Genomic DNA, 24,390 nt, shown 5'->3' with positions numbered 1-24,390 from the left:
TTATAAAGCTTCCGTGGGGCTTATGTGCCAAAAACAGTCACAATCCATTTTTCCATGGCCATTTTCCAACCTCTAACATTTTGGGCGTAGAAGGTAAGTTTGTGGGGAGTGATGTAAGTGTGATGTACCCGTTCTCATCTTCTCCAGGCCAGATATCATCCTCATAGAAGACGTCATCATGGCTGTTTCTGGAGACGAAGTCAAACACCTCAGAAAATCTCTCCAAATACTCCGCCAGCAGCTCCTCCACAGCGGCAGAGTAGAGCCACTCCTTCTCCGTTCGCTTCGTGTAGCCAGGAACCTCCTCGTTCTTCTTGTTGAACTTCAGATTCAGACCCACATTTGCCCTCTGCTCTCCATGAGGACTGCAGAGGAACAAAGAGGAACGGAGAACGAGTTAGAACATCTGAACCAGAGGTGTCAAACTCAAGGGCCATGTTAAAAAAATCCTATCAAATCCGTGGGCCAGAGAAAAAAAAAAGCTTTTTATTTCATTTTTAATTAATTAACAGGTGCTATAATCCAAACTGCCCAGTATTTATGCAAAAACTTCAGCACTAAAACAGACACTTGTATCAGACCTTGAAATATTGAATTAATTACCTGAAATATTCAAAATCTAAGCGTCCCCAGGTGCTCAGTCTTTAAAACGCACCTGTTTGCTTGAGCCAGACACCTGGCATCCTTTTCTCTGCTCCAAGTTCATCGAGACTTGGGCTCAGTTTCTGAGCTGCTGAGGTAACGTTAGGTTTTTATGCTGGTTGACCTGCAGCTGAAATGCATTTTGTAGATATGACTGGTGTAGAATTGTGTTTTACCCGCTGTCTGACAGATTGTTGTTGGGGAAGGAGACTCACAGCACAACGTTGCAGTGCATGCTGGGGACTGTAGTGCAGCGCACTGTGAAACGGGTTAATATCAATAGAAAAGGACCGGATAAAATTGTGTGGTGGGCCTGATTCAGCCCCCCTTGGGTTTGACACGTGGGATCTAAACAGTCCAAAGTACCCTGAAGATGTTTTTACACGGATTAGTGGGAACACAGAAGTCTAGAAGCCCAGAACGAGCTCCCTGCACGGGGTTGAAACTGTGCTCTCCCACGCAGAGAACAAGTGACTTAACCACTCAGCTTAACAGCCAATTTGAGCCTCATGACGAGTGTTTTCACTCTCAGGGTGTAAAATGAATAGTCTGTACTCATTTGCAGTCTCACAACGGACCTACATCACCGTAAGCTTATAAAAGGAATTAAATAGAAAACACACTTTCACTGAGAATAACAATATATTTGTGTGTTCAGCCTATGGGACACTGTTCAGCCTAACAGCACCCAAAAATGTGCTTATAGTGCAGACGCAAGCAGCCAGTGCTTATTTTTATGTTGTATAATAGTAAATGATGCTTTTGGGTTTTTTTTTTTTTTTTTAAGAAAAGTTTTAATTATTAACAATAATTATTATTATGCCTAATATTATTATTATTACACCAACATCATATCATCTTTCTAATTTCCAAGGTCATTTTACAGAAGCAACAGGTACCACAACATGTTACGACCACTATGTTACATCCCCACAGCAAAGACCTCAAACAAAACAGAACCAGAAAAAAACCGCACTAACTTTTTCTTGGATCCTCTCCCAATGAAAATGCTGCCGGAGAACCTGGAGACCAGGTAGCCGGTGATGCCGAGGCGGGAGGCGAGCACGTATCCGGGGCTGTACTTCACGGAGTATTTCTGAAAGAGTTTAAAGAGCAAAGCTGTCAGTCCTTCCTAAAATAACAGCCCGACTTTGATCATAAAGATCACCTACTGTGAAGAAAACACACCGTTATTGCTCATTCGCTCACTTTATTCACTACTGCCTCTGTATTTTCACCAGTTACTGGAGTTTCCTGTTATGTTTTAAGCTGGGAGGTTAAACGCTTTGGATCTTATGAAAATAAATCTGTAACCGTTTCCTCTTTTCAGTTTTTCTGTCAGACTGTGTGAAAGAATTTTAACCATTACACATGAACAGAACAGCTTATCCTATTTGTACTTATATGAATGAACACACAGGTCAGGCGTAACTTTCTGACCACCTCCCTGTTTCTACGCTCACTGTCCACTTTATCAGCTCCACTGACCGTATAGCTGCACTCTGTAGTTCTACAGTTACAGACTGTAGTCCATCTGTTTCTCTGATACTCTGTTACCCTGTTCTTCAGTGGGCAGGACCCCCATGGACCCTCACAGAGCAGGTACTGTTTGGGTGGTGGGTCATTCTCAGCACTGCAGTAACACTGACGTGGTGGTGGTGGTGTGTTAGTGTGTGTTGTGCTGGTGCGAGTGGATCAGACACAGCAGTGCTACTGGAGTTTTTAAACACCTCAGTGGACGGAGCTGGACTGAGAACCAAAAATATCCAGCCAACTGCGTCCTGTGGGCAGCGTCCTGTGACCAGCGTCCTGTGACCAGCGTCCTGTGACCAGCGTCCTGTGACCACTGATGAAGGACTAGAGGACGACCAACACAAACTGTGCAGCAGCAGATGAGCTGTCGTCTCTGACTTTACATCTACAAGGTGGACCGACAAGGTAGGAGTGTCTAATAGGGTGGACAGTGAGTGGACACAGTGTTTAAAAACTCCAGCAGCACTGCTGTGTCTGATCCACTCGCACCAGCGCAACACACACTAACACACCACCACCACGTCAGTGTTACTGCAGTGCTGAGAATGACCCACCACCCAAATAGTACCTGCTCTGTGAGGGTCCACGGGGGTCCTGACCACTGAAGAACAGAGTATCAGAGAAACAGATGGACTACAGTCTGTAACTGTAGAACTACAGAGTGAGACTACAAGGTCAGTGGAGCTGATAAAGTGGACAGTGAGTATTTCATACAGAGGTAGATGGACTCACATGCTGGTTCTGAATTAAGGCATCGAGTTGAGGTTCACACGGCATGGTGAAGACCACCCGGACTCTTCCCTCGTTAATGACATCGCTGGAATCTTGCACCTAAGGGGAGGAAAAAAAAGTACATCATCAATTTGTTATGGTTAATGCAGACATGGCTTAAAAGAGGAACGCCACCCAAAATTTCTAAATTTCAGCAAGATAAAACGGTTAAGATGTAAACAAAGTCATTCAGAGTGGTGTGGTGGGAAATGCTCTCTGCTACACTCTTAAAACAAATAAATAAATAAAATAAAATGGTTCTATAGAGCCATAAACACACAAAGAACCCTTTGTATGATTAAAGGGTTCTTCGCATCATGAAAAGGATTCTTCAGACTGATGGAGAACGTACTGTAGACGGTTCTATGTAGAATCTTTTTGAAAACGGCTGTATAAAGCACCCAACAGGGTTCTGCTATTGTTATGGTGTCAAAGCTTGCAAAGGGTTAATCACACAAAAGGGTTCTTTGAATGTGCAGGACTCTACATAGAACCATTTTCTTTACTAAAGAACCCTTGAAGCACCTTTTTTTTTTTTAAAGAGTGTGGAGAAATTTACAGAGTCAGAACTGTTCATAGTGGTGGTGATAGGAACCAGACGTCTCCCTCTAAAAGCTCCTCACAGTGGTGGTGATGGGAACCAGACGTCCCTCTAAAAGCTCGTCACAGTGGTGGTGATGGGAACCAGACGTCCCTCTAAAAGCTCCTCACAGTGGTGGTGATGGGAACCAGACGTCCCTCTAAAAGCTCCTCACAGTGGTGGTGATGGGAACCAGACGTCCCTCTAAAAGCTCCTACAGAAAGTTCCTACATGAACTGGTTCTGAATTCACTGCCTGATGACTGAGACGCTGTTTTATGAGAGTTTAGAGAACTTCAACTCCATTCATGGTGGAGGGAGACATGCAGGGCGCTGTGCGGCAAAATAGTCCCCAAAGAAAACTCAGTATTCCAGATTTTCCACTGTTTTCCATCATCAACGTTCCATATAAGCTCAGAAGACTCGTGTAGGTTCTCTGGTGGTTCTGGATGGTAAATAAAGTGTCTATATCTGTGTTGTAGTCATGGCGACGCCTGGTTCCCATCACCACCACTGTAAAGACGCCTGAACCGTTTCACACCAAACCCTCTGGAATGACATGGTAAAAGCCTCTTCAGCAGCACTGACCTCTCCCATGGCTCCGTAATATGGGTTCCCCACCATAAACACAGTGGACGTCACGGGAAACAGCTCCTCTAGGGTTTTAAAACGAGACAGAGAGGAGTCGAAGGCCTTGATGTCCTGAAGGAAAGAAAAGAAAGCACAATCACATTCATTCTTAATTCAGTGTTATGAATTGGATCATAAACGCCTTCCCAATAATTAATAAGCAGTTATAACACATAAAAAGCATGAGCTGCTCTATCTAATGAACATGAACATATATGGATGAGTAACAGGTTACTGTTGCCCTTTTTAATGTGCACTAACTGCTTATTGACTGTTTATAAGGTGCTCATAACAGTTAAAAATAACCGTGAATACTGTAAAATAATCCATAATAAAATACTATATTTATTTATTTATCTATCTGGATATTTTGTGCTGCATGTTGCCAAATGTTTTTGCACAGCATTGCTGTAAAACCTCTTCAGGGTGCCGGTCAGTGCCAGTTATGCCCCTCCGACAACTCCGAACTGCGTCATTCCTCTAGATAAGCCCATCCAGCTAAATGCTGAAATGATTTAAAGGGGAATTCCACCAAACTCTTTGTAGACATCACAACCCTTGATTCCTTTCGCCACCACTAAGAACAATCCAACTCATTTAATTTCTCCAAATCGGATCATTTCAGCGTTGATAAAATGGTTAAAATGTAAATAAAGTCATTCGGACTGGTTTGGTGGGAAATGCTCTCTGCTACACTCTTAAAAAGACGGTGCTTCAAGGGTTCTTTAGTAAAGAAAATGGTTCTATATTGAGTCATAAACACTCAAAGAACCCTTTGTATGATTAAAGGGTTCTCTGCATCATGAAAAGGATTCTTCAGACTGATGGAGAACGTACTAACTGAAAACGGCTGTATAAAGCACCCAAAAGGGTTCTGCTATTATTATGGTGTCAAGCTTGCAAAGGGTTAATCACGCAAAGGGTTCTTTGAATGTGCAGGACTCTACATAGAACCATTTTCTTTACTAAAGAAACCTTGATGCACCTTTTTTTTTTTTTTTTAAAGTGTGGAGAAATTTACCGAGTCAGAGCCGTCCACAGTGATAGTGATGGGAACCAGACGTCCCTCTAAAAGCTCCTCACAGTGGTGGTGATGGGAACCAGACGTCCCTCTAAAAGCTCCTCACAGTGGTGGTGATAGGAACCAGACGTCCCTCTAAAAGCTCCTACAGAAAGTTCCTACATGAGCTGGTTCTGAATTCACTGCCTGATGACTGAGACGCTGTTTTATGAGAGTTTAGAGAACTTCAACTCCATTCATGGTGGAGGGAGACATGCAGGGCGCTGTGCGGCAAAATAGTCCCCAAAGAAAACTCATTATTCCAGATTTTCCCCCGTTTTCCATCATCAACATTTATTCTTTGCACCGTAGACGATCAACATCATGATCGAGGGTTCTTTGAATGTGCAGGACTCTATATAGAACCATTTTCTTTACTAAAGAACCCTTGAAGCACCTTTTCTTTTCAAACCAAACCACATTCCACTACTTACTATTAACTGCAGTGAAAAACTGGCAGAACTGGGTTTTTAAACACTGGGGTCAACACTGCTGTTGCTCGTTTACAGGAATGGAAATTTACAAAGAACAAGTGATCGGATTTGGATCACAGACCCCTGTGTTTATTTTAACGGCTGTTATGAGGAATTCCAGAGTTTAAGTGGTGTAAAATGTGTAAAGTGGTGCAGGCGTAGCAGATATTTACCCCTCAAGGCTGCCAGCAACCCTGCTGCACACACATTATTCAAATGATTCCCAAAAGGTCCTTCAAGGCAAGCTTACCTTCACGATGACTTGGTACGGGAACGGCAGAATCTGTTTGGCCCACTGCTTTTCCAGATGGACACTGCCATTCTGACTGATGACATACTTCCTGCCGGTCAGCTGCTGAGCGTACAGCAGGATGTCCGTCTCGTTGATTACGACACCTTTACGCTTGTTGTGGCTGCAGGCAGAGCGAGGATCAGCGGTCAGAGTGTAGCTCACACACGGCGCCACAGGTGAATTATTATTAATTATTTAACACCCAGAGAGTGAAGAACAGAGTGTTCGTTATCAGACACTCCCTGCGTTTCGATATTAACAGTAGATTAGATTGTGATTAGACGGTGATGGTAAACAGTCTTAGGCCAAGTGCTACTTCACCCCTCGCCCCTACCACTTAGCCTCGTCCCGAGGGGGTCTAGGGGTGGGGTGTCCCAATGTTTGTTGAGATAGAGGGGTGGGGCAAAGTGCTGGGGCTACATGACCCTCCAAACTGAGGTTTTTCCAGAGACTCCAAATCAGAGAAATAATAATAATAATAATAATAATAATAATAATAATAATAATAATAAAAATAATAATACTACTACATCTTATCTACAGCGCCTTTCTAAAATCAAGTTCATTCAAATTCACTGCACCAAAGGCATTACAATGAAACATCAAAGACTTAACAAATGATCCAAGGGCCTCAATTGACTTAAGAGTCAAGAGTGGCTCAAGTCAGTCTTACGACTCAAGTGACTCCAGCACCTCCAATAAGCAAAATGACTTAAAAGACTTGAGTGAGTCAAATGATTCAAGCGACTCAAATGACTCAGGAGAGACATGTGAATAAAGTATGCCAATTAAATGAAGGGTGGGGTGTCCTGATTTTTGCTGAGATAGAGGGGTGGGGCAAAGTAGTCCAGCAGTTCTGACACCTGAAGTGCCAGAATGTACCTGCTGCTTTTCACTGAAGAATTAGGGGGGGGGGGGTGATAATAAATAACTGCCCCCCTCTTTGAAGGCGTCTGATCCCTAAATGTAACTAAAGCCCAGCAGTGAGGAGCTGAACTTTCCCCTCCTCTGCTGTCCCTGCAGACGGGCAGGGTCGCCTACAGAGCGACGCTAGTAGCTGTTAATGAAGTGATGCTCTTTTATTAGAGGGTCTCATTTCAGAGGGAAGATCTCAACCACTGCCCTGTAGCTCAGCTCAGAGGGGCAACTTGAAAACAAGGGGTAGTCTGCAGTTAGATGGTGATGGTAAACGCAGTCTTACTATTCTGTGAGGCCCTGCACCTCCTTCACCCAGTCCTTCTGCTCTTTATCACTCAAATACTGCAGTTTAACGGGAGGAGGAGAGCTGTCCACATACAGCCTCTGCACACCAGGCGGCTCCTCCAGGAAAAATCTGAGAGAGAGAGAGAGAGAGAGAGAGAGAGAGAGAGAGACAGAGAGAGAGAGAGAGAGAGAGAGAGAGAGAGAGAGAGAGAGAGAGAGAGAGAGAGAGAGAGAGAGTTACATTTATATACACCTTTGTAATTTTCTTTATTAGTCTTTAATATTTCCAAATTTTTAATATTTCCGAATTTTTGACATTAATCAACTTGGAATCAACTCAGACAGACAGACAGAGTGAGACAGAGACAGACAGAGCGCGCGCGAGAGAGCGAGCGCGAGAGAGCGAGCGCGAGAGAGCGAGCGCGAGAGAGAGCGAGCGCGAGAGAGAGAGCGCGAGAGAGAGCGAGCGAGAGAGAGAGAGAGAGAGAGAGAGAGAGAGACAGAGAGAGAGAGAGAGAGAGAGAGAGAGAGAGAAAGAGATAGAGAGAGAGAGAGAGAGAGGGGGAGGTGTTAATCTCATTAATATCTTACTTCGTCTCTCCATCAGAAACAGCCACCACTCGCGCCTCCGCCAGATGAGGCCAGCTCACAAACACAGACTTCCCCAACACCAGCGCCGCTACGTCCTCCACCATCTGCACAGAGGAACCAAAACAACCTGCTTTACTGGACCAACACTTCAGAATTTACACCCACACACAAACACACACGACTTCTGTTCATCTGCGCTTTAAAAACAAGCAGTGTGTAACGCGTCTTGCCGCAACCCAAACGTTCAGAAGAGCCGTTTCAAACATAAATCAAACCACCACAAACCACCTGACCCTCAATTCATGTCCATCTTACCATCGTGGCTGTAACCGTGTGTCAGTGTGTGCTGTGCTAGAACAGACCAACGACGTGATCTAAACCAACACAGGCGGACTTTGCTCTGCGTTAAGCTTCAGCTCAGCTACAGCAGCTTTTCTCACATCTCCAGCAGGAAACTTCCGCAAAAAGCACAACAGTTTCTTGTAAAACATGAAGTCGCTCCTCATTCGTTTCACCTCAAATGGTGCCTGAGTGTATCAGAATGTAACTGCTGCTCCATTTAAGGTGGAATGGGAAAAATGTGAGCAAGAAGCTGCTGAATGAGAAGCGACTTCAGCGACTTTAGTGTTTCTCAGTTTCTCCCTGCAGGTTAAACGTATCAGGAAACCAGCTGGAGTGGCTATAAACACTAATCAGTCCATTCGTCTCCAGATTATCGATGTCCGTCTTAAATCTCTCTCTTTGCCGTTTCGTAGCTAATAGCCGGGCGAGACTGTTGTCTGTGTTGCTATGGTGACCAGCCGTCTGCGCTGATCTTCAGGGTTAAAGGGTGAATCAGCAGTTCTACATTAACTCCAGCGTTTAAGACCATTTACTGTTAAACTGTGTTGAAGGATCAGCAGAGCTTTATTTTACTGTAGAGGAGGATGATTTTATTATTACCTACTGATCTGATTCAGATGTGGAGCCACGACAGGGCAGTGAAAGCGCCGCATGGAGCTGACCCCTGGCTTAAGGCTTTAAAGGGCTGATATTCCACTTTTTTTTGCTAATAAAATCGACACATGTAAATGAGCTCTGTCCGGATTGGCCGTCTTGTTCAAAAACAGCATAAAACGTGGAACAAACATTATGGGTCTTTTAAGCGAAGTCCATGATATGGGCCCTTAAACTGTTGCTGCATTTGGATGAAGCGATGGAGCTCACCGGCACCCCCTGCTGGCAGGGTAAAATCTCCAGCATCATGTTCTCTCCTCGGCTGCTCTGCTGGAACACCACCACGCCGTTCTTCTTCTTATAGAACTGAGAGGGAGAGAGAGAGAGAATGAGATTTAGTTAATCCCATAATGATCCCGTTTAATCTGGCGATAATCTGATGAGGCTTACTTTATGGCGGATGTGCTGCAGCGTGGGGAAACCACAGAAATACAGCGAGCTGCGGTCGATCCTGCGGCTGACGTAGTCCACAGAAACCTGCCAGGCGTCCATAGGAATGGGGGTCACCCTAAAAAAAAAAAAAAAAGATATTATATTATGTTTTTATATAGCTGGGGCTGAACGATTTGGCGATTTTTCTCTCCAGTATTGCGATTACGCAATTATTACGCGATTATTTAAATTGCGATTGTTTTCTATAAACTGATTTTTTAGAATAATCTTTTTTTAGTATAAGAAGACCAGCGTCTACGTTTCTGGCTTGAGGCTTGAACTCTTAACACGGAGCACCAGCCTCCCAGTTATTTGCGGTTGTGATGTCACAGCACACGGCTGTTTGGTTACTTCTGATTCGTCAAATACATTTAAAAGTAGTTCACAAACTTTCTCTAATTTTACGTTAAAATTTCCCCACTTAAACCTCGCAACGGATCAACATTCACACTTAAAAAGATTCTTTAAGGGTTCTTACGTAATGAAAATGGTTCTACATGTAACTATGAACCCTCAAAAAACCCTTAGCCTGATTAAAATGTTTTTTTTTTCTGTATCGTGAAACGGTTCTTCTAATTGTGCTGCAAATGGTTCACATTCTCCATCAGTCTGAAGAGCCCTTTCATGACACGAGGAACCATTTAATCACGCAAAGGGTTCTTTGAGGTGTTCACGGTTCTATATGGAACAATGGTCTTTACTAAAGAACCCTTAAAGAACCATCTTTGTAGTTGAAAATAGACCATAACAGTATGATAAAAATCAGCTCTTGCGATTTCGATATAAAAACGATTCATCTGTCAGCCCTAAAAGCAGCCTTGCATGTTCAGACAGAAGCCGATATTACTGGACTGTTCCTTTAAATTTCTTCGCGTCGTGTGCATTTACGATTTTTTCCCCTCTCTAAAATTTCATATAAACTCTATTTTTCACTCATACTGTCAAGAAAGCACTTTGAAATGAACACGGTACCTGGTGTGGCAGTGCACGATATTGGGGAACACGTCAGGCAGTGGCGAGCTGTAGGGATAATCCAGCTGTTTATCGTAGCAGTACAGTGAACACTCTGTGTGTCTGTTTCTGCTTTTCTCTGAATTACTCAAAAGATCTGTGCACGGCCCCATGGCTGCCAGCAGCCGTCTCTGAAACACACACCACAAACATAATAATAATAATAATAAAACAATTTATACATGTGTGTGAATGAGAGGGAGGCAGGTGGAAAGGTGAAGATGCAAGGACTGGAGGTCGAAAAGGTGGATGACTTCAAATATCTTGGGTCAACCATTCAGAGCAATGGACAGTGTAGAAAAGAGGTGAAGAAGAGGGTGCAGGCAGGATGGAGTGGGTGGAGACGGGTGTCAGGGCTGATGTGTGACAGAAGGATAGCAGCAAGAGTGAAAGGGAAGGTCTACAAGACAGCAGTGCGTCCTCCTATGATGTTTGGTTTGGAGACTGTGGCTCTGTCTAAAAGACAGGAGGCTGAGCTGGAGGTGGCGGAGATGAAGATGCTGAGATTTTCGTTGGGAGTGACCAGGATGGACAAGATTAGAAATGAGCAGATCAGAGGGACGGTGAAGGTGGAGCTGCTTGGAGATAAAGCCAGAGAGGCCAGGTTGAGATGGTTTGGACATGTGTTGAGGAGGAATAGTGGAGATATTGGGCAAAGAATGTTGGAGATGGAGCCGCCGGGTAGAAGGAGAAGAGGTAGACCTCAGAGAAGGTTTATGGATGTAGTGAAGGTGGACATGGAGATGGTTGATGTGAAAGTAGAGGAGGCAGTGGAGAGGGCAAGATGAAGGCAGATGATCCGCTGTGGAGCAGCAGAAAGAAGAAGAAGAAGAAGCCTTTCTAAAGTCAAGTTTATTTCAAATTCACTACACCAAAGTCATTACAATGAAACATCAACAGACTTAACAAATAAGTGCTCCAAGGGCCTCAACTGACTGTCGGGATCCAGAGCAGTCCAGCCTCCACCCTGGGTCTCGGACGTACTGTTATGTTACAACCAATTCATTTTTTAATTAAAACTAATTTTAATTTAATCTGTTTTCTAATGTAAAAAAGGTTATTGAATCAAAAGATTAGAAACGTTCCTGCAAACGATCAAAATTAATACGGCCAAAAGGCTTCAGCCGATGTTCCTTTGGAAGGAGATCAAAAGCTCCCATCTTCATTCATTAAGTTTCAGGTGACACGTCGGCTCCCACAGATCCAACACATTACACAGGTTCTTACAGTGTTTTTCCGAATATGGTCAGTGCTCCTCCCCAGGGTGCTGTCTTCAATCCTCCTCTCCGACCATCCTAGGGCTCCCATTGGCTTTCATTATATTCGCTATGTTAAATTTACTTTGACACGTCTATGCTTCGTCTAACAAGGACCAATTCTACGACTCTCCATAATGGCTTTTTTAATTATTTAAGAGTTACGACCCGTTCCCTCGATGCTCATCTATCTCCTCAGTAAAAGCCAGCTTGCTTTCGGTGAACAGGCCGTATTTCTTTACTTGGAGATGTTCGTTTATCTCTCAAGGCCTTCTAACAGTGCCTGGCACGGACAACCTCTCGCCTCAAACCATTAGGCCTAACTTTCCCCTATCCGAGCCTGCCGGCCTTGATTAGAATGACTCTATACTCTATTTTAATCATTTCTAATTAATGATTGCTGCAAAACCTTTTATTAAAAATGACTCAAGGATGTGTTTTATCAATAACCTCCCTCATGACTCAAATGAGTCAAGGGACAAGAGTGACTCGTCAGTCTAATGACTCAAGTGACACAACTGAGATAACTGACTCCAGCACCTCCAATAGGAAAAATGACTCAAGCGCCACGAGTGAATCAAATGATTCAAGTTATACAAATGTGTCAAGTGATTCAGTCAAACGATTCAAGTGAGTCAGTGAGCCAAATGACCACTCCAGATACTGTGAACATGTGATTGTTGTTTATATACTTTAGACCAATAAACAAAAATAAAATCTGCACCTCGTCGATGAAGGGGATGAGCACCACCGCCTCCCACTCCTGCTGCTTCCCGTTCAGGTCCGTTTTGAAGTCCAGCGGGTAGTACTCGATGATGGAGGAACTCTGGGAAGTCATCAGGTGCTGAAACAGAAACAACACGTTCAGATACAATGTACTGCGATAAATAAAGCCTGTAACAGGAACACTGTTACACGATGCGCAGACGGGGGAGAAAATAAGGGAAAAACCCAAGAACCATAACGAGTGCAGGTGATTCAATTTCATATGAACATCCCACCAGGTATAAAAACACTGAGCAGGTCCAGAACAGCTCGCTTCTGGATCAACATGATGATCTAAGTACGTTTGACCTCCGCATTTAACCCATCCGTGCAGTGAAACACCACATACACACTAGTGAACACACACACTAGGGGGCAGTGAGCACACTTGCCCAGAGCGGTGGAGGCAGTGGTGGGCTTGAGGTTAGGGAACCAGCCCTGTGACTGGAAGGTCGCCGGTTTGTTCCCCTGAGCTGACAGTACATTCACTGGTGTGTATGTGGTGTTTCAGCGCACAGATGGGTCCAATGCGGAAGTGAAATTTCCCCACTGTGGGAATAATAAGTCACTTAATCACTCACGCCTGAGGTCATGAAAAGCTCAGTTTTAATATGATGTAATATAATGTTAGTGTTCATTGTTATCCAATGTATATTATTCTCCTTATTTTTCTGACAGATCTTTGTCCAGTCGTTCCAACTCTGGAATGTTCGGTCTGATCAGGAATGATTTTTCGTACAATCTTCATTAAGTTCTGAATTTTTTAATCCCCATAGGCATCAATGAGGTGCAGCTATGGTACGCGCATCTGCTGCACTCCTGCTTGACCAAAAGACACCGTTTTGCATATACTATCTCAGGATAGGCCGCCGAGCACGGATTCATTGTAGTTCTGACCCGCACCCATCGGTTTGTCATCCTTCTCATCCCTCGTTTCTCCTATAGAGTACAGCAGGGGTGTCCAAAGTCCAGCCCCAGGGCCAAATGCAGCCCATGGACAGATTGTTCTTGGCCCCCGGCTTCTGTTTTACAGTGTATTATAAGTGGTCCTCCAGTCAGTACGCTGCAGTTCTCCCTTTCACCTGATGGTGGCGGCTGACCAGACCTCCAGCTTCATGTAGAGTAGACGACAGACCTAAAGCTCAAACTCAACACTGGAAGCTGCCGAATTTGGCAAGATAGAAAAGCTCTTATCAGAGCAAATTCAGCAGTTCAGTACATATTAACCCTGTAAGGTCGTGGCTACACTGCGTTTATCCGTATGCGTAAGAAGCCTCGGGCAGCGTTCGTACAGCGATGGGAAACGCGGCAGCCCACAGAAAGCTGCCGCAGATGTTCTGAGAACCTCATATTCTTAAGGGAAGAACGGTGGACCCCTACAGAAAAGGGGTCCGGAGAGGCTCCTTCAACACGTCAACTGTCTGTACTTGTGTGAGTTACCTGGAAACATCTGGGGAGCAGGTCTTTGCTGGCTGCGGGCAGGACGGCGAGGAGCTGCTCAAACGGCATGAAGGGCTTCCCTAGGTCAAAGGTCAACTTCAACCCAGCAACGTTCCTCACGTCCGACAGGAAGGGGGCGTAGTGGTAGGGGTAATACCTAACACACACACACACACACACACACACACACACACACACACACGTTTTCCATTACATGCAGGCAGACAGATAAACACAGATCAGTCAGAACATCCTGACCACCTCCCTGTTTCTACACTCACTGTCCACTTTATCAGCTCCACTGACCGTATAGCTGCTCTCTGTAGTTCTACAGTTACAGACTGTAGTCCATCTGTTTCTCTGATACTCTGTTACCCTGTTCTTCAGTGGTCAGGACCCCCATGGACCCTCACAGAGCAGGTACTGTTTGGTTGGTGGGTCATTCTCAGCACTGCAGCGATGTCATGGTGGGTGTGTATATCATATATAATTTCCTGAAGTCAAAACTAAATATGCCCTATATTAGAATAAGATGCTTCATTTATATGTTTATTTATATGTTATTGCTTATTTTGATCCAAAATGATCCTAAAATACTTACAATTTTTTGTATTTTACTGACAATAAAATAAATTTTCGCTCTTGCTGAGTTTTGCTTTTTGTTTGTTTCTGTTAAAGGAAAAATAAACAGGTTATAATCTGGCCTTTGTAAATCTAACATTAAAAATGTGGCATATTTGTTGGGCCTTCATTAGAAAGTGGCTGCAAGAATTATTTGACGCACAGCATTAATGTGTGAACTGTATGAGCGTTTGATATTTGGCTTTAATGCCAAATGCTAAATATGCATTACATCTTCACAGCTCATAATGCGGTCAGACGCGCCAGTGTGTCTGCCGGTCAGCCACACTGCTCTCACTGGGGGGCACGGTCAGTCAACATTCAACCCGTCTGGAGCTCGAGGGCCTGAACACGCCGACGTGATCACGCCGAGGCTTCGCTGCACTGCAGGGGTCTTAGATCATCACTTTAAAAAAGGGGGACATGTTAAACATCAGAAAAGAGCCGAGTCACAGAGCAGCTTCCGCAATTCCCCAGCGTTGCTAGGATGTTGCTGCATGGTTGCTATGGTGTTGCAAGAAGGTGACTGGGGTCTGCTAGTCTCTTGCTACTGCAGTCCAGGTGGTTGCAGGAGTGTTGCTAGTTGGTTTCTGGTGTATTCTGGATGATAGGTCGCCACTAAGCAGTTGCTACAATATTCCAGGTGGTTGCTATGGCATTGCATGTGGTTGCTATAATATTCCAGGTGGTTGCTAAGTTGTTGCTAGGCAGTCGCTATAAAATTGCAAGTGGTTGCTCTAATATTCCAGGTGGTTTCCAAGTTGTTGCTAGGAGGTTGCTATGGCATTGCATGTGGTTGCTCTAATATTCCAGGTGGTTTCCAAGTTGTTGTTAGGAGGTTTCTATGGCATTGCATGTGGTTGCTATAATATTCCATGTGGTTGCTAAGTTGCTGCTAGACTTTTGCTATAGTATTGCAGGTGGTTGCCAAGTCATTGATAGGTGTTTGATATGGTATTGCATGTGGTTGTCATAATATTCCAGGTGGTTGCTAAGTTGTTGCTAGGTGGTTGCTATAATATTTCAGGGGGGTTGCTAAATTGTTGCTAGGTGAGTGCTATGGCATTGCAGGTGGTTGCTATAATATTGCAGGTGGTTCGCAAGTTGCTGCTAGGAGGTTGCTATTGCATTTCATGTGGTGGCTAAACTGCTGCCAAGCATTTGCTATAGTATTGCAGGTGGTTGCTAAGTTGTTGCTAGGCGGTCGCTATAGTATCGCACATGGGTGCTACAATATCCAGGTAGTTGCTAAATTGATGCTAGGCGGTTACTATGGCATTGCAGGTGGTTGCTATGGTATTTTAAGTGCATCTACCATAGCATCTTGAATAATGGAAGAATAATAGTGTTGACCAACACTGTTATGCCCAGGTACTACTGCTACATCTGAGCAATGTAAAAACGTTCCTGCTTGTAGATTAAACCTGACCAGTCAATGAGGTCACACTCACGTGCGGGAAACTCTGGATTCTAGATGACACACAAGTTTAAGAGACCCAAGGAAAAGGAAAAGCAAGACGCATTTTCTCCGGAGGCCCATCTTTCAACATGCAGCTGGACTTATAACCTTCCGATGACCACCTGAGTGCAGCATAACTCTCAGTTCATCTAAACATGCAGAGAAACATGCACAGCTTTCTTACCAGCTCCATGACTGGACTCCATGGTAGTAGTAATGGAGGATCCACTGAATACCTTCCACATAGCAGCGAGCCTGGCCGCCCAAAAACTCACTGAAAAGCAGACACAGTAAAATCTTCAATGCTTTTCCCCATGTAAGTAAAATGATCTTTATTCTAATCAATATATCCAAATATTTCCCATTTTGGGATGGCTGTGTGTTGATTATAAGAGTCTCTGGCTTTTTTTCCAGGCATTATTTACTTGTTTTAGGTCATTTTATCAAGTAAAATTCTCACTATACTTTGCTGGTTTCGAGCACATTTCTTAGGACAAGCCAAAAACTTTATTTAATAAAATTACCTAAAACAAGTAAAAAGGTCCAGTAATAAGGCAAGTCATCTTATATTAAGCTCACAACAATCTCAGGCAGAGAAAAATAGATAAATGAAGATAATTTTACTTGACATGATACCATGTTTTGCCGTGTGAAAGCAGGTATTAGAGCAAAATGCCGTTAAATTTTAGACACGTCTACATGCAATAACCTAAATGCATTAGGACGGTGCTAACACCAGACCCAAACCAACACAGGCTCGCCTCAAACCGGGTGGAGCTGTTCAGTATCTCCAATAGGCTTGATTTAGTGGTTTCTGACACTGTATGATTCACTTATCTATAAACACAGACCAGACAACTTCGTCACACAGCTAAAAGCAGCAGCCGCCCTGAAGCCTGGATCTCCACTGGACGTTGCTTCAGATGAGACGGCGTCACGGCTTCTCTTTACGTCTCTGGACTAAATCTGTGTTGCAACAGGTCAGTTACTCACTCCGACACGACCTCCACGCCCATCTTGGTCATGTAGTACGTCCTCTTATACTGCCGGAACTCCGCTTCGAACATGTCCTCATCCTCTCCGTCCTCCTCAGCTGCTTCTGCTGCTTTGAGGGAAAAGAGCAAGGAAAGAGTAAAACATCTAAACGTCTAATACAGACTGACGATGCTGTGACCGCATCAGCAACAAACTCAGAAAGACTAACTTTACTTCTCCAGTCTTTACACCAAACCCTCCAACATTCCTTCATTTCCAGTTTATTTACGTTCTCCTTCACACTTCATGGACCTCAGGCTTTTACATTTACATTTATGGCGTTTGGCTGACGCTCTTATCCAGAGCGACTTACAATCTGATCATTTTACACAGGGAGGCCAAAGTGGTGTTGGGAGTCTTGCCCAATGACCTTTATTGGTGTAGTGTAGGGGGCTTGCCCTGGTGGGGGACTGAACCCCAGTCCACAGCGTAGAAGGCAAGGGTGTTAAGGTGTGGTTAGTGTAGTGTGGCTTTTCTGCTTTCTCTTTCTGTCAGGTTCATTAAGATGAAGAGACCCTTATCAGTCCCACAACGGGGAAATTTCACCCCCACATTTAACCCATCCGTGCAGTGAATCTCCACATACACACTAGTGAGCACCGTCTCATGGGATCAAACCGGCGGCCTTCCAGTTGCAAGGCTGGTTTAGGGGTGGGGAAAAAAATCGATTCTTAGATGCATCGCGATGCGGACGTGAACGATTCTGAATCGATTCATAAAGGTAAAAAATTGATTTTCGAAATTTCTATTTCTAAAGTAATGTTGACAAAACACAAAGGACGGAGCTTGGAAGTGGGTAAGCGCAGCGCCCGGACAGTCTGTGGCGGCACATAAAAACACACCTGGATGGGCGAGAAATCGGACCGGCTCTGTGTTAAAGTCCAGGTTAGATCAGGAGTCACAACCCAAATGTTAAGAAGAACTTTTAGTGTTTGTCTCTCGTCGCAGGTTTAACGTTCCAGGAAACTGCGCTGCTTATAAACGCGAATGAGTCCATTCGTCTCCAAACGTTCGTCTTAAATCTCTCTTCGCACTGGGCCAGGCGAGACTGCGCTGCCCGGTGACCTGCAGTCTGCAGACCAGCTCTCAGTCGTTGAGAACCAGAGCTTTCGCGCGCTTTGGAGCCGAGATTCAGCGTCCAGTCTCCAAGATATTTTACTGACACGGTGACCCCCCAACTCTCTACACCGAGACCAAAAGCGACGCTATAAAACCGCTAAACTGAACGGGCAGGACGGCTGTAACGTGCCGCGTGGACGTCCAGCACCACTGGACCTTATTTCACCCTGACAGAGCATCTGATCACAGAGGAGTGGCAGCGGCGTCTCACGAGCTCCAAACAAGAGCCGTGAGTGAGAGGCGGCCAGTTCACTCACCACATCACTTCCTTCAGATCTATTAATAAAGACATTGGAAGTAAATTCATTATGGATCATTATAAACACTTCGCTTTGAACTCCGGATAATCCTTTTATAATCGCATCGCAGCCTCCGGATCGTGAGGTGCCTAAAGATTCCCACCCCTAGCTGCACCTAATGATTAGTTGACTAGTCGATCAGTCAGCGATTATTTTTGTTATGCCCTCCATCTCTGCTTCCCGCAGCCAAGGCTCCTGTTCCTGCTTTTCCTCACCAGCTTGACCGCTTAATCGAATGTATTTGTAATTATATTAAATTTAATAATATAAATTAAGGTGCAAGAAGGCTTTGAAACGAAGAGAATGTGGAAAAATGTAACTCCAAATAGTCTGAGAGTTTGAGTTTGTTCGTCCTGGACAGCGTTCCAATTTGTGATGAGGAAAAAGTTTCAAGCCTGGCGGACCGACCAGGAAATCTGTCTGCAGCACAGAGCGCCTCACTTTTCTTTCGCCATGAATATGCTTTTCTCTTTAACGGCTTATTCAGTACATTTTGCTACGGGTGGAAAACATTCGGTGCCCGGTCTATTCTCTAAACACTGGGACTGCAGCCTGAGTGAAAGCGGTGACCACCTGAGATGGGCACCGAAACGACAAGCAAGACGCCACACAGACGCCGTATTACGACGGATAGACGCCGACACCGTATTAGACGCCGCGGCTCCAGGGCGCTTGCTGTGCTGCGCTGTGCTGCCGGGAAGCTCGGCTTGTTCTGAAAGTTTCAGTCTTGCTATTTTGTCTCGCCTTCCTCGAACTCTCTCCGCCACGCCATCGTTCAATACGCTCTTCATTAGTACAGAACACAGTCATGCCACAGGAAGCGATAGCGCCCCCCGGCACTTCCAGTAGTGCGTTACAGTTACAAATTAATGACACGTCGTTGAAAAAATTCGACAAATCTTTATAAATCGACGTTGCCGATTATGTAGACTGATCATTGCAGCCATAACCGTAAGATGTTCTGATTCCCTCAATAATAATAATAATAATAATAATAATAATAATAATAATAATAATAATAATAATCATCCGACAGTCCATGACTGAGGTGTCCTTGAGCAAGACATCTAACCCCCAACTGCTGCCCGGGTGCTGTGGATAGGGCTGCCCACCGCTCCGGGCAAGTGTGCTCACTGCCCCCTAGTGTGTGTGTGTGTGTGTTCACTAGTGTGTATGTTAACTCCTTCACACCCAAACTGATGAAGAGAAGGGATCAACAGGAGTTACATGGTCATACGTGCGTGTACCTCTGACTGAAGCACAGCGTGAGTCTTTGCCTCCATCCAGAGCGGCCAGACAGAGAGAATCTTCAAACGACTGAGAACAAAACAGACCAGTTTAATTCAACACTGCACAAAACGTTACGGCCCAAAGCACAGCAGTCCTCTACAATCGGAAATTACATTAAACGCTCGCCACCTCATTTATCCCTTTCCTTACTCCCAACGCAGTCCATCAGCCGAGCCACGTTCCGTATCCGAAGCCTCTTTACACATTAAACCCACTAGTTCAGAGCTATGAGGCTGACGTAACTAACACGTCGTGGAAGCTCATCAACCAACCGTTAACCTCGGACAGCATCAAGGCCCACCCTCGTTTACAATGTTGCTGAGTTGATGCAAGAAAAGGGGTTGATAATGAGCAAGAACATATCAAATAATAAAAATACAAACAATTCAGCAGAAAAAAACAATAATTAAAATGAAGCTAAAATGTAAAGGTTAATAAAATCAAATCAAAATGAAATAAAAGAATAAAAAATCAAAAATAAACAAAAAAATACTAAAATAATAAAATATTAATTATTGAAATATTTAAGAATTATTGAATAATAACAAATAAACATGAATTATAATAAAGAAATAATAAAAATCATAATTAAAGTAAGAATAACTGAACAATTCTAAATAAACATGAATTACAATAAATAATAAAATAATAAGACAATAATAGTAAAAAGAAAGTAAGAGTAAGAGTTTAAAATGACCGAGTGACCCAGAGAGCTGAGGTTCCTGCAGTGAGGGTCCAGTTCGCTGGTGCTCTCGGTCTAAAGGCAGATTTTTCCCGGTTAAGTAAGAGCCCTCGGCACCTGGCGCGTGATCCAGCCACCGGGGCGAGTCTGATAAACGCCGTTATTTACAGACGTCACTGAAGTAATATACTCTGGCGTATTTCCCGCCGAGCTGCTAGAGAGGGCCATCCGACTTCTCCACACAGTCTGCAGTGATGGGTGTTTATAAGGGTCTCCGTGATGAACCTCAGAGCAGAGTGATGGACTGAGTCGACCGCAGCCCATGACCGATCGTGAGGTAGCCTCGACTTCTACTTCTCCATTTAGCACAGCGCAAACTACAAGCCTAAACTACCGCGAGGAGCTGTTCAATCTGGACGTTCTTATGTGGCTTCTGATAAAAGTACGGACAGCATTCAGGCTTCGGAGCGGCTGCTGCTGTTTTCAGCTACACGCTGTACACCTAGTTAACTGGGGCTGAACCTCACGAGGCGTCTTGCTCACCTTGCTCTTCCTGCCGTTCTTGCTCTCGGCCTCCTCCGCTGCCAGGCCGGCCGCCTCGTTCAGATATTTGTTCCCCACTTTACTCTCGAACCACTTCAGATCCACAAACACCTCGCTGAAGTGCTCCCGATCAAACTGGGGAACGGAGAACACAGGAGAAGACCTTCATCAAGCGTGACTGCGCACTAAACGGGCACCAGTGTGTCTCAGCAGAGGACGTGGTGCCTCACCTTCGCTTAGATCAACAACAACAACATGGGATTTGACCTCACACTGCGAGCGTCGAGTTCGGCTGGAACCGGCCTTAAAATTCATGATTGCTACTGAGAACGTCAAATGATTGTTTAAAAACATTTATTTTTTTTATGTAAAGCAATTTATTCGATTCTTTGATCTGCATGCGCACTTCTGAGCAAGGGCTTGATCTTCACAAAGGAGCTCTTAACCACCAAACAACAGAGAAGGTTAAAAGGGGAAGTCCACCAAGTATTTAGAATTTGGCTATGATTAAATCGTTCAGAGCGGTTTGGTGTGAAACGCTCCGTTCTAGAGAAACTTAGAGTCAGAACTGTTCACAGTGGTGGTGATAGGAACCAGACGTCCCCCTCTAAAAGCTCCTCACAGTTCCTACATGAGATGGTTATGAATTCATGGCCTGATATCCGAGACATTGAGTGCGTTTACAATCCGATCACTGCAGAAATTCAGATTTTGTCAGTAGTCTGATCAACATGTTTACATGCTCGAGTAATCAGATAACGGGGAAACTCCAGGTCTACAGGAGTCAGACGGTAATCAGATAACGGGGAAACTCCAGGTCTACAGGAGTCAGACAGTAATCAGATAATGGGGAAACTCCAGGTCTACAGGAGTCAGACCGTAATCAGATAATGGGGGAAACTCCAGGTCTACAGGAGTCAGACGGTAATCAGATAACGGGGAAACTCCAGGTCTACAGGAGTCAGACGGTAATCAGATAACGGGGAAACTCCAGGTCTACAGGAGTCAGACGGTTATCAGATAAGGGGGAAACTCCAGGTCTACAGGAGTCAGACGGTTATCAGATAAGGGGGAAACTCCAGGTCTACATGAGTCAGACGGTAATCAGATAAGGGGGAAACTCCAGGTCTACAGGAGTCAGACAGTAATCAGATAAGGGGGAAACTCCAGGTCTACAGGAGTCAGACAGTAATCAGATAAGGGGGAAACTCCAGGTCTACAGGAGTCAGACAGTAATCAGATAAGGGGGAAACTCCAGGTCTACATGAGTCAGACAGTAATCAGATAATGGGGGAAACTCCAGGTCTACAGGAGTCAGACAGTAATCAGATAATGGGGAAACTCCAGGTCTACATGAGTCAGACAGTAATCAGATAACAGGGAAACTCCAGGTCTACAGGAGTCAGACAGTAATCAGATAATGGAGAAACTCCAGGTCTACATGAGTCAGACAGTAATCAGATAATGGGGGAAACTCCAGGTCTACAGGAGTCAGACAGTAATCAGATAATGGAGAAACTCCAGGTCTACAGGAGTCAGACAGTAATCAGATAATGGGGGAAACTCCAGGTCTACAGGAGTCAGACAGTAATCAGATAACGGGGAAACTCCAGGTCTACAGGAGTCAGACAGTTATCAGATAAGGGGGAAACTCCAGGTCTACAGGAGTCAGACAGTAATCAGATAATGGGGAAACTCCAGGTCTACAGGAGTCAGACAGTAATCAGATAATGGGGGAAACTCCAGGTCTACAGGAGTCAGACAGTAATCAGATAACGGGGAAACTCCAGGTCTACAGGAGTCAGACAGTAATCAGATAACGGTGAAACTCCAGGTCTACAGGAGTCAGACAGTAATCAGATAATGGGGAAACTCCAGGTCTACAGGAGTCAGACAGTAATCAGATAATGGGGGAAACTCCAGGTCTACAGGAGTCAGACAGTAATCAGATAACGGGGAAACTCCAGGTCTACAGGAGTCAGACAGTAATCAGATAACGGTGAAACTCCAGGTCTACAGGAGTCAGACAGTAATCAGATAACGGGGAAACTCCAGGTCTACAGGAGTCAGACAGTAATCAGATAACGGTGAAACTCCAGGTCTACAGGAGTCAGACAGTAATCAGATAACGGGGAAACTCCAGGTCTACATGAGTCAGACAGTAATCAGATAACGGGGAAACTCCAGGTCTACAGGAGTCAGACAGTAATCAGATAACGGGGAAACTCCTGGTCTACGTGAGTCAGACAGTAATCAGATAAAGGGGAAACTCCAGGTCTACATGAGTCAGACAGTAATCAGATAACGGGGAAACTCCAGGTCTACAGGAGTCAGACAGTAATCAGATAACGGGGAAACTCCAGGTCTACAGGAGTCAGACAGTAATCAGATAACGGGGAAACTCCAGGTCTACACGAGTCAGACAGTAATCAGATAATGAGGAAACTCCAGGTCTACAGGAGTCAGACAGTAATCAGATAATGGGGAAACTCCAGGTCAACATGAGTCAGACAGTAATCAGATAACGGGGAAACTCCTGGTCTACAGGAGTCAGACAGTAATCAGATAACGGGGAAACTCCTGGTCTATGTGAGTCAGACAGTAATCAGATTTCTGCTTTACAACCAGCCCATAAACTCACAGGTGAAGACGTGACGTAGACGTGACAAACTCAAACTTGATGCCAGTCACTTTACCTGAAAATATAAACCTACATCATCTAGAAGACGAAGAATATTTAAATCCTTCCCTCGTGTTTGGTTTCAGCGCCACGCCGAAAGTGTTTTGGCTGCGTCGCACGACATCCACCGTCCGATCTCGCGCAGACGGAGAAATCCGAGAGAACTCAGAGTAACAGTTTACATGCACTGAGAAATCTGATTAGAGCTAAAACCCAGCCTCTGTCGGATTTATTGATCAGAGTGTGGCGTTTAAACGACCGTTTGAATAATCGGATATCAGCAGAAATCTGATTCCGATCGAGCGCATGTACACGCGCTTATTGTTTCATGGAAGTTGTGAGGAGGTTTTAGCAACCTCAAATGTTCAAATGTGTTCTTAGAGGTACATGCAGTTCTGTGAGCCAAAGAATTTTCCACTATTTTCCCATCATCAACATTCCATGCAAGCCCAGAAGACTGGTGTAGGTTCTCTGGTGGTTCCTGATGGTAAATAAAGTGTCTATATCTGTGTTTTCATGGCGACGCCTGGTTCCCATCACCACCACTGTAAAGACGTCTGAACCGTTTCACACCAAACCCTCTGAGTCTCTGATTACACCTCACACACTGAGCTATGCAGAAATCCCTTTTAACGCTGCTTTCCTTTGTAACGTGATCAATATGCACTATATTATTACCTCAGACAGCTTCTCCAGATACTTCTCGAAGCGAGCCAGGTTAAGATTTCCATTTTCATTCAAGTATCCTAATAAATCCACACAGAAATAGAATGGAAGTCAACACAGACATCAAGTGCGCATGTCATACAAGACGCTTCTGCATTTTTCTCACCCCCCAGAGTGGGCAGGACGCTGATGTAGGTGCGGTAGAGCAGCGGCAGAGCGTCGTGGTTGATGTGCAGGTGGGGGAGGTGGGGGATGAAGTCATTTCCCACCAAAAAGCCCATCAAGATCCAGTCGTCTATGATCCGCTCCAGGTCGTACTCGA

The 24,390-nt window shown here is 44.7% G+C and overlaps 1 protein-coding gene across 4 annotated transcripts in view; it reads right to left on the bottom strand.

The window, feature by feature from the left end:
- xrn1 (5'-3' exoribonuclease 1) overlaps positions 1-24,390 on the bottom strand; it is a 64,887-nt gene that overhangs the window by 26,766 nt on the left and 13,731 nt on the right. For 3 of the 4 annotated variants that reach the window (XM_037530966.1, XM_037530967.1, XM_037530964.1), the window contains exons 8-25: positions 24,235-24,390; positions 24,081-24,148; positions 20,723-20,857; positions 19,455-19,524; positions 16,748-16,859; positions 15,939-16,028; positions 13,675-13,831; positions 12,194-12,313; positions 10,175-10,344; positions 9,161-9,278; positions 8,981-9,076; positions 7,775-7,878; positions 7,182-7,313; positions 5,939-6,101; positions 4,114-4,227; positions 2,908-3,006; positions 1,623-1,738; positions 129-365 (exon numbers count right to left, since the gene is read on the bottom strand). The exon at positions 24,235-24,390 is cut by the window's right edge and continues 13 nt beyond it. In XM_037530966.1, coding sequence (XP_037386863.1) covers positions 129-365; positions 1,623-1,738; positions 2,908-3,006; positions 4,114-4,227; positions 5,939-6,101; positions 7,182-7,313; positions 7,775-7,878; positions 8,981-9,076; positions 9,161-9,278; positions 10,175-10,344; positions 12,194-12,313; positions 13,675-13,831; positions 15,939-16,028; positions 16,748-16,859; positions 19,455-19,524; positions 20,723-20,857; positions 24,081-24,148; positions 24,235-24,390 — 2,257 coding nt within the window. The remainder of the gene's footprint in view (positions 1-128; positions 366-1,622; positions 1,739-2,907; positions 3,007-4,113; positions 4,228-5,938; positions 6,102-7,181; positions 7,314-7,774; positions 7,879-8,980; positions 9,077-9,160; positions 9,279-10,174; positions 10,345-12,193; positions 12,314-13,674; positions 13,832-15,938; positions 16,029-16,747; positions 16,860-19,454; positions 19,525-20,722; positions 20,858-24,080; positions 24,149-24,234) is intronic. The other variant, XM_037530965.1, reaches the window with a different exon arrangement.

Source organism: Pygocentrus nattereri, chromosome 19 (assembly GCF_015220715.1).
Source record: "Pygocentrus nattereri isolate fPygNat1 chromosome 19, fPygNat1.pri, whole genome shotgun sequence".
Lineage (NCBI taxonomy): Eukaryota > Metazoa > Chordata > Actinopteri > Characiformes > Serrasalmidae > Pygocentrus > Pygocentrus nattereri.
Note: the sequence above shows the minus strand (reverse complement) of the source record. Positions and strands in the feature narration are given on the sequence as shown.